Source organism: Pteropus vampyrus, unplaced genomic scaffold (assembly GCF_000151845.1).
Source record: "Pteropus vampyrus isolate Shadow unplaced genomic scaffold, Pvam_2.0 Scaffold314, whole genome shotgun sequence".
In the NCBI taxonomy this organism is placed as follows: Eukaryota; Metazoa; Chordata; class Mammalia; order Chiroptera; family Pteropodidae; genus Pteropus; species Pteropus vampyrus.
In genome coordinates this window covers 730,481-739,924 of record NW_011889095.1, presented here as the reverse complement: position 1 = coordinate 739,924, position 9,444 = coordinate 730,481, and the positions used below count along the sequence as shown (strand labels likewise).

Here is a 9,444-nt window from a genome sequence, read left to right as displayed (position 1 = left end):
AGGATCTCATGTGAGCCCACAGAGGCCCTATGAATTAGTCAAGGATTATCTGATCCATTTAACAGACATGGAAACCCAGGCTCGAAGAGGTGACGTGATGCCCTTTATGTCACGTGGTGAGTGGCAGAGCCAGGCCCGGCCCCAGGTTTCCGGCTCCAGGTGCCGCGCCTTCCCTAACTCCTGACACTGTGTCATGTCCACCAGCTGTCAGTGCTGTTCTCATTCCCGAGCCGTTCGCTTCGCTTCGGGCAGGCGGGGCGATACTCACAGGAATCACGGCTTCCCGTTTGGCTTTGTATACCTCCGGGAAGGCAGGCATCTCAGCTTCGTACTCTGAAGGGAATGGGGGGAAAAAATCCTCAGTGCCGTACTTCCCTGCAGTTTATGATGTGATTGTCTTTCCTCTAAATAAAAGTCTTAAATTTTATTTCAGTTGGTGGTTTATGGAAATAAAAAACAACTGGCCATTACAGGTTAATAATTGATGTGAACCATCTTATTTAAAATGGATAAGAGGTGATGGTTCTCTTGTGTGAAGAGTCTAGGCTTTATGTAAGAGTCTGAGATTTTTCCCCAAGAAGGTGCAGCCTTAGATTTTGCCCCCAAATTATGACAGGTCCAAGGAATAAAAGGAGGACGAGAATGAGGAAGGTGCCTAAGGGAAGACGCCAAAAGCGTATAGAAATGAGACAGAACAGAACGCGGTGGGAGGACAGAATGGGGCAGAAGGATGACGAGCCATCTGGGCAGTCATGGGATGGGCATGAAGGTAAGACTGCCTTCATGGGGGCACGACTGCCACAGCAATCCCACAAACCCTTGCTACTCAACGTACGGCCCAAGGACCAGCAGCATCGGCATCCCAGGGGAGTTAGAAATCCAACATCTCAGGCCCCGCCCCAGACCTGCCGACGCTAAGTCAGCATTTTAACGAGCTCCCAGGTGACTTGTGTGCACAGTGAGGTTGGAGAGGCCCTGCCGTAAGCCTGTAAGCGTAGTTTCCTAGCCTGGCTGCACACTAGCATCGCCCAGGGGTGCTCTGAGAATACGGATGTCTTGGCTCAACCCCAGAAATTCTGATTCCATGGGTCTGGGGCACGAGCCTGGAATCAGTATTCTTAAAGTTCTCCAGCTGATTCTAACAGGCAGTGAGGCAGAGAACAACTGCCAGGCTTCAAGACGGATCACAGTCGACCTGTGGGAGAGCTTAATGCAAAGAACAGTCCGCACGAGCTCAACGGGGTACAACTATTGCTGAGAGAGAGACAGAAAATGCTCATGGCCATATCAGTTACAGCCCTACAGGAAAGACTTATGAAAATATTTCTGGCAAGGACAATGTTTGAAAGGCACTTGCACAGCTGTTTGCAGTGATGAGGCGAGAGTACTGACAGAATGCAGTTGCATTGAACGCAGACTTTATTCCATTACCTAGGTTCCTTATTGGGTAGCAGCGCATTCGAAACAAGTGTTTTAAAAAACTCCCAAGTACTCAGGCTGGAGACAAGTATGCCAAGCCGCAGGTTATAACCAATTCTGATTTCCAATACTAGCTATATTCGCTTTCTATCGCTGTGTAACAAACTACCACATGTCGGTGACTTAAAACAACATAAATTATTATCTCAGTTCTCGTGGGTCAGGATTCTGGGTATGGGTCAGGGCCTCATCGGGCTCCAGTCAACATGCTGACCATGCCTGTGATCTCATCTGAGGGTTGGGATCCTCTTCCGAGCTCACTGGTTGTGGGCAAGATTCAGTTTCTTGTGGTTATTGGTCTGAAGTCCCCGCTTTCTTTTTGGTCGTTAGTAGGGACTGCTCTCAGCTCCTAGAGGCTGCTCTCAGGTTATCACGGGCAATTCACAGGAGTGTGGCAAGAAGGATCTCTTTTGCCTCAATCTCTCTGACTTGTTTTAGGTGCTCACCTGATTAGGTCAGGCTCACCTATGATAATCTCTAATTTAAAGTCAACTGCTTGAAGACTTAATTACTTGTGGAAAGTCCCTTGACAGCAGTGCCTAGATCAGTGATTGACTGAATAACGGAGGTGACTGAACTGGCAGATGGAGACCTGGGGGCCATCTGGAAATTCCGCCCACCTCAACAGCTCTATCTAATTCTACCGCTTTTTTTCCCTCTCAAGCAAGCATGTAAATTCACCCTTCTTCCCCGACACTGAGCACCACCAATATAGTGTGAAAACTATGTATCTGGATGTAAGATTTATACACGTGTAGCCTTTTCTAATTACAAATGCCTGTGAGACAATTCCAAATAATACAGAGATGTCTTATGTAGAGAGTATGTCATACCTAATCCCATTAAAACCAAGAACCATTGTCAGATTCGGCACAGATCCAACCTAAACGTCAATGCATTTACTAACATACATATATAATACACAAACACATTTATTTACTTTAGATCTCCTAGGCGAGGTCAATCATCCAAGTACCGAACCTTATAACTCTGTCTTTTTTCTTCATAACTCCTATCAGCCTTACTTTTACTTGAAATTTATAAAAATTCATGACTATCTCTTCCAATATTGTGTTTTGTGAGAGAGTTACCTGGGTCTGTTTGCGCTCACCATCATTCCCAAAGAACATTTGTTGAACAAAACGATGAATAAGTGGACAAAACAAACGTTACAGTAAATAATTTCTGATCCTTTCTCTACTCATTCATCCATTCATTCATTCATACTTACTGAGAGCCCACTATGTACATTCTAGGTGCTGAAACTTAGACATCTTTCAAGGCTACTACACATATGATGTACCACATTTACGTAACAGTGTATTCTCAGTGGGCGTTTATTCTCATACTAGTGATCTGGAGAATTGAAAGCCCTGAGTTAGTTGTCACTGGAAAGATGAAAAAACTAAAGAACCTTTATAAATAAGTTATCATAAGGCAGGCACACACACAAAGAGCATTAGTCAGGTAAGATGAAGATCTTAGGTTAGATGTTTACCTATTCTGTTTCCCACCTCCCTGAGACTGAGTTTCTGACAGGTCTGTTTGCTATGAGAATTTGCTTTTTAAATGGAGATATCTTAACAGAATGTAATATTTAACCTCGAAGACAGGATTACCTCAAAGCCTGTTTTTCATGTTTGTGGTGAGAAACTGAATTTACTCACTATGTTTGTTATAGAAAATTGTATTTGTTAGAATGTTTGTTTTAAGAAATTGGGCGTATTCGCCTAGGTTATAATAATCATTACAGTGCCAGTGTGTGTGTAATTTGCCATCTTTGACCTCACTAACTTCATGGTGTAACTCTATCACTTAGTAAGTGGCATCGATTCACTTGCTTTTCAGAGAGCACCAAAACCCTGTCTTTGCTTTCTCCCTCCAGACCAGTTTGACCAAAATAAATGCCATGTTTCTAAAACACAATGCAAAGCGTGTCTCTTTGTTGACAACGACGAACATCTAATGAGCACTTTCTAAATGCTGGGCACTCTGCTGAGCACCTTTGCGTTCACTATCTTATTCAGTCCTCACACCAGCCCTATAAGGTAGGTACAAGGATTACGCATCTCCTGTAGATGAGGCTGAGCGGCTTCCCAATAAAACACCACTAGCAAACTGTATTATGGAGAACTGCTTGGCTTGGAGAATTGAAAGCTCTGGGGGAAAGACAGGGACAATAGCAACCTTTAAATATTTGAGTGGATTCTTTATGATAGAGTGATTAGAACCAGCCTAGGTGGTAAGGACCAAAGGGTACAAGTTACAAGGAGAACGTTCAAGATGAAAGAGTTTTCTGAATATAAAGCAATGTAATGCTGTGAGAAAAATTCAAGCACTGGATGGAAGTTGAAATAGATGGCCTTTGAGGATACCTGTTAGCTGAATCCACCTTTCTCTTCCTCCTCTGCACTTTCCACTTCTCTCAACTCATCACTGTCTCTCTTTCCACCGGGAACAAATACACTAGGGCGTTCATTCTTTTTTCCATTTGACAGACATTTGCCAACTGGCGCTGTCCAACACGGAAGCCGCTAGCCACAGGTGGCTACCTAAATTTATTAACATTAAGTTAAAAAATTCAGTTCCGAAGCTGCACTGCCCACACTGCGAGTGCTTTGGCAAGCACATGCAGCTAGCGGCTACCATATTTGAAAGTTCTACTGGACAGTTCTTTCAGACAGCGGAGGCAGTGACAATAGCCATAAGAATGAAGAATCTGAGTTCTCCACCTTGAGGAGTCTACAGCCTAGGGGAGGAAAAAGGGCACCCAGAATTACTTCTTAAGAGCTAACATGGATTGAGCTGTAAATCGGGCCGTTTGCTAAGTACTTTCTGTGACTTGTTAGGTGCATCTTCCTAACACCATAGAACAGGTGTCATTATTATGCGTACTTCACAGAGAGGGTAACAAGGTAAACAACGTGTCCAACTTGCGTGGAATATTTTTTATAGGGCCTCATGACCAAGGGTATGTATCTATGCGTAGGACCAAAACAGAAGGTGAAGATCCGCTTGGGGATCTTAAGGGAAAGTTAGAAGTAGAGAGGAATTAAAACCCGTCTGTCTAGACCATGCTTGCTCAACGTGTGGGCCATAAATGATCAACAGCAGAATGAACAGGGTGCTCATTAAAAGTGAAAATACCCTGCACCCCATTAGGAGGTCTGTATGCAGGTCCTGGAAACCTTTTAATGTATTCACTGAATAAAGGGATGAATGCTAAAGATAGAGGTGAACGAGATAAAACACCTGCCACCGAGAAGCGGGCACGCGGGGGAGGGAAAGAGGTGTAATAACACAGGTGACACATGTGATAAAAGTAAACAGGTGTCATTTAGGCGGTCTCTAAAGGAGGGGTGGGCACCCCTAACCCGCCCCGCGGCCCCGGTCTTCATTCCGCATTCCTTCGGCCCGACCACGGATCAGGGCTGGAGGCCGCGCTGCGGAACCTCCCGCAAGCCTCTCGGAGCCTCAGTTTCCCCGTGCGTGAAAGGGGGAGCTCGGCGGGTGCACGCGGAAGGCGCCCGGTACGCCCTGCCGCCCGAGGCCCGCTCCCCCGCCTACCCTCGCAGATCCGCTCCCACAGGCTCTTGCCCGGCGGCTCCGCAACCTGCCCCGGCGAGACGGGCCGCTCGAAGGACACGTGGGACATTGTGGGCAACGTCCTCCTGCTTACGACGAACGACTCTACAGAGCCCGCCCGCTCCTCACTCTGGCCGGTGCGGCTACCCACATACTGGGGCGCCGCCATGACCTCGGTTTCCACGGCAACCGCGCTCCTTGGCCGGCCGCGACCCGGAAGGAGCCGGACCTCGCGGGGGGCGGGCCAGCGTCGCGAGATCGACTTCCGGGGCACGGCGGAGCGGGCTCTCACGTGGAGGCGAAGTTTGGCCTGCAGGTGAGCGCGGAGGACGCGTCCTCGGCGGGGCCGTGCGGGGTCCGGAGGTGGGGCCTGGGGACTCGCGCGACGAACAGAGGGAAAAGCGGGCGACCCGCACTCCCCGAGTCCACGGGCCCCCGCTCCCCTCCAGTCGCTAGCGTGCTCCTGCCCTGGCTTCAGGCCGCCGCCTCCAGAAAGTTCTCCAGCCTTGGAGCCGGGCCCGGGCTCCCCCGGGAATCCTTCCCAATGTGCCTGTGCGGAAACTTTGGCGCCGCGAGCCTTCTGGGGACCAGCCTCGCCTCCTGGGTCCCTTGCTTTCTGCTCGTAATCCGGTGGGAGTGGGGTGTTGGTGCCGACGTGCAGAGCACCGGCTCTGAAGTCCTGCGGGTAGGGTTCGAATCCCTGTGTCGCCACTTCCGGGCTTTGGGACCCAGGGCAGGTGAATTAAAGTCTCGAGGCCTCAGTCTGCAAGTGTCCCACGTGGGGTATTCACACCAGTCCTCACGAGGCTGCCGCGGGAATTTAAAAGCTTTTGCAGAAATCGTTCGCAGGCGACACTAAGGTTCCTTTCCTCTTCCCTCTTGAAAGAGTGAGTACATTTGAGGGTTGAAGAGAAAGACCTTCATTGCTAAAGAGGATGCCTCATTGTTCTGAACGGCGTAGATGGGGAGAGAAGGGCGTAAAGTTGACAGCAACCTCCCCTTGGCTTCTTTGTTCTTACCAGTCTCTTGGCCACGACTCCACCCTCTCCAGGTTTGCAGCCTTTTCCCTTCTCTTTTGCAAGCCCGTCTTTCTCTGCTCACCCATTTAAATGTCAGTATTCCCTAAGGTTCTGTCTCAGGCCCTTTCTGTTCAGTGCTCAGTTACCATCCGTATATTCTTAAGTATATGTCAGCCCAGCCACCCCTGAGCCTCAGACCCACTGAACGTCTCCACCTGGGCATCTGAAGGCATCTGTTCAAACCAGCATGTCCCCTCTAGCCCTCAGACACCCCCCAACCCCCTTCACTTCCTTCGTCCCAGGAATTAGCACCACCATCCTGCAGTTGCCAAAGCTAGAAAACTCTGATCTTCAGAAAGTTTCCTGACACTCGGTAGGCCAGGTTAGACGACCGCCATCATCCCGACGTTACCACGGTGCTTGCTTTTATCACCTGTGTCACCTATGTCATTACACCTCTTTTTCTCCCACACCTGCGTGCTTCTCGGTGACAGGTGTTTTATTCGCCTGTCTAGCATTCATACCTTCATTCACTGAGTACGTATTTTTGAGCACCTGCTGTGTGCCAGGTCCAGAGCTAGGCTCTGGGAGTACAAGCGCACCTCGTTTCATTGGGCCTAGCTTTATTGCACTTCACAGGTGTATTTTTTTACAGAAGGCAAGACCCTCCGCCAGCAAAAAGTTTACTACTTGCTTTATTACCATGGTCTGGAACCAAACCTGCGATATTTCTGAGGTCTACTTGTACAGCAGAAAACAAGACAGGAGTGAATGAGTGGGTGTTCTCTTGACTCTCCAGATGCTCCGGGAGTGAGTTCTGAATGCACTTGAGCTCTGCCTGAGGCCTGGCTCTTTGAAGAGTGAGGCAGGTCCAATGCGGACCCCTGGGGCTGAGGCTGAGGAGAGCTGCAGCGCGGAGCAGCTCCTGACCCTTCCCTTCCACTGTCCAGCCTCCTGCGAGGGGATGTTTGTTTCTAGAGTTGCTGAGTGTCTCTCTGTCATCTGGTCCAGGGTGCAGGAAGAACTGGGCTGGTGACAGACGTAGCCCAGCTGGAAGCCGAAATGTACTTGAGGGCCCCAGCCCCTTCTCACAGGTGCCCCCCTGACATTTTCCACAAAAAACAACCCAAAAACCCCAGGCATTCTAGGTGGTTATGCATTCTCTCCAATCGTTAAATGTTAGCGACTTATTTGAAACTTTAAAATAGGTTTGCATGCAGGATGTCCTCCTCTCTCTGCCTCTGATTTGGTGCAGTCTGTCTTTGAGGGATGGGGGAGCAGGCCTGGGGAAGCCATCGGCTCTGCAGCAAGAATGTCAGTCACCATTGGAATCCAGGTGTTTCCGGTCCTAGCTGGGGGTCCTCTCACCATACCTCGCTTCCGCTCTTATTACTAGTCACAAGGGAAAGCAGTTAGGAGAGTAAGTCACCTGGGCTGCAGGTGGGGGGAATTAATTTCCAGACACAAGCAGAAAAGCTGTTTGGGTGAACCAAGGTAACGGCTTACGTGTGCCGCAGGGCTGACCTCAGGCTTTCTGTCCCTTTCATGTAGTAAAAGTCAAGCACCTGGTCCGTCTGGCTTGATTGCACTTGTACCCTCAGTGGCTGGCACAGGGCGACTAGGCTTGAGGTCTGAGGAAGGGGGTTAGGAGGAGGAGTCAGCAGTGTGTAGCCAGCACTCTCCTTGGATTATCTCACTCTGTCCAACAGGCCTTTGAGAAGGAAGTGGTATTATCCCTCATTTGCCAGATGGAGAAATTAAGGCTCGGGGAGGATAGGTGATTGACTCGAGATGAGGGAGCAGTTGGGATTCGAACCTGGGGCCGTCTGAATGTTAACTCCGTTCTCTTTCTTTGATCGTATTTGGCTCTGCTGCACAGGAGCCATGCCCATTTCCCGTCCCCTAACATTTCAGACCTTCCACACAAAGAAACGAGGCTCTTGACAACACCTAGTCGAACTGTACACAGGGTGGCTTGGCGTGGGGGTAACTGATATCATTTCTCTTTTCAGGAATGATCACCAAGACCCACAAAGAAGACTTGGGCCTTGGGCTCCCAGAGAAGAAGAAGAAGAAGAAGGTAGTGGCTAAAGAAGCAGAGACTCAATCCTGGGTTTTAAACAGTGATAATTATTCCACTGAGGTCTGTCCCTCGAGAGCCAGATCCCCTTCAAAGAGTGTGGTCCAAGGGCCTGCGCCCAAGATGCCTTCAGTGAAGAAGAAGAAGAAGAAGAAGAAGGGCCACAGCACTGTCTGCGAGGAGCACCTGGAGTCTGAGGCCACGGTGCGCGCCAGGCGGACAGAGGCGTCGCCCAGCCCCAGGGGGCAGGCTCTTGGTTCCTCCAGGCTCCTCAGCGGGGAGAAGAAAAAGAAGAAGTCCTTGCGGCCTCTGGCCACGTCCCCTGGTTCGACGGCGAAGACCTCCCCAGACCCCACAGAGGGCGAGGAGGTGACCAAAGTTGGCAAGAAGCCCAAAAAACACAAGAAGGAGAAAAAGGCCCAGGAGGCCGCAGCGGTCTCGGCCCGGGACCCTTGGTTCTGCGAGGCGGGGCCTGAGGCCGGCTCAGTGGGGCAGGACGGCCAGGGCCAGGCAGCCCTGAGGCAGAAACGGAAGCAGGGGAGCCCCAGGGAGCACACCGCGAAGACGAAGAAGAAGAAGAAGAAGAAAAAGAAAAGTCGCCAAGAGGGGGACACCCCCCTGCGCCACCCCGAGCCTTCCCGGTCTGCGGAGGGCAGCCCCAGGAAAGGAGGCGAAAAGAGGCCAGTCAGAGCGGAGGCTTCGGAATACATCCCCCTGGAAGATGGCTCCGGGGCCTCTGCGAAGAAGAAAACGAAGTCCGGGAAGAGGGCAGGGCAGCCGGGGAGCCGGGAGCCAGCGCCGAAGAGGAAGAGGAGGAGGAGCCGGGGCGAAGGAGCAGGAAGCCCTTGGGAGGAGGTAGGTTTTCCCTCAGGAGATGACTGCCGTGGGAGAGCAAGGGTGGAAGTTGGGGGTGCGTTGGGGTGTGTGTGGTGGGAGGGGCGGTGCACGTGTGCGCACGCATGGGCAGCTCAACCTCATAGCTGCCAGAACCTGGATTAAACTGACTTCAGCCAGAAAAGGGATCATTGTCGCATGTAACTGGAGCGGGTAAGAGCTTTCTAGCACTTTCCGAAGGGTGGGCCCGGTGCGAGAGGAGGGGCCTCAGTGACTGCCGACTGAGGGGTGGGTCTCCTCGAGTTGGGTCATCGAGAAGGTGTCCGCGTGGCCTGTGCTCCACTCAGCCAGACGCGGTCGGGCAGGGTGGGGAGACCGACGACAGGCCGTCTGGTTCCTGGCTGTCTCCCAGCTTTGCTCTGGTCCCTTCGACTTGATTTCAGTTGG

At 50.9% G+C, this 9,444-nt stretch overlaps 2 protein-coding genes across 9 annotated transcripts in view; one reads left to right on the top strand and one right to left on the bottom strand.

Moving 5' to 3' along the window:
- Positions 1–6: 6 nt before the first annotated feature.
- IQCK (IQ motif containing K) lies at positions 7–5,266 on the bottom strand. Its single transcript, XM_011377523.2, has 2 exons — positions 5,047–5,266; positions 7–333 (listed from the first exon to the last, which is right to left on the bottom strand). The coding sequence occupies exons 1-2, from the start codon at positions 5,231–5,233 to the stop codon at positions 110–112; spliced, it is 411 nt and encodes a 136-aa protein (XP_011375825.1). The 5' UTR covers positions 5,234–5,266; the 3' UTR covers positions 7–109.
- A 4-nt stretch (positions 5,267–5,270) lies between these two features.
- The window catches only part of KNOP1 (lysine rich nucleolar protein 1), an 18,246-nt gene continuing 14,072 nt past the window's right edge, over positions 5,271–9,444 (top strand). For 2 of the 8 annotated variants that reach the window (XM_023521770.1, XM_023521767.1), the window contains exons 1-2: positions 5,271–5,380; positions 8,096–8,758. In XM_023521770.1, coding sequence (XP_023377538.1) covers positions 8,098–8,758 — 661 coding nt within the window. In that variant the 5' untranslated portion in view covers positions 5,271–5,380; positions 8,096–8,097. Of the gene's footprint in view, positions 5,428–5,504; positions 5,750–5,950; positions 6,116–8,095; positions 9,019–9,444 lie in introns of those variants that run through there. The other 6 variants (XM_023521769.1, XM_011377525.2, XM_023521768.1 and 3 more) reach the window with 5 other exon arrangements.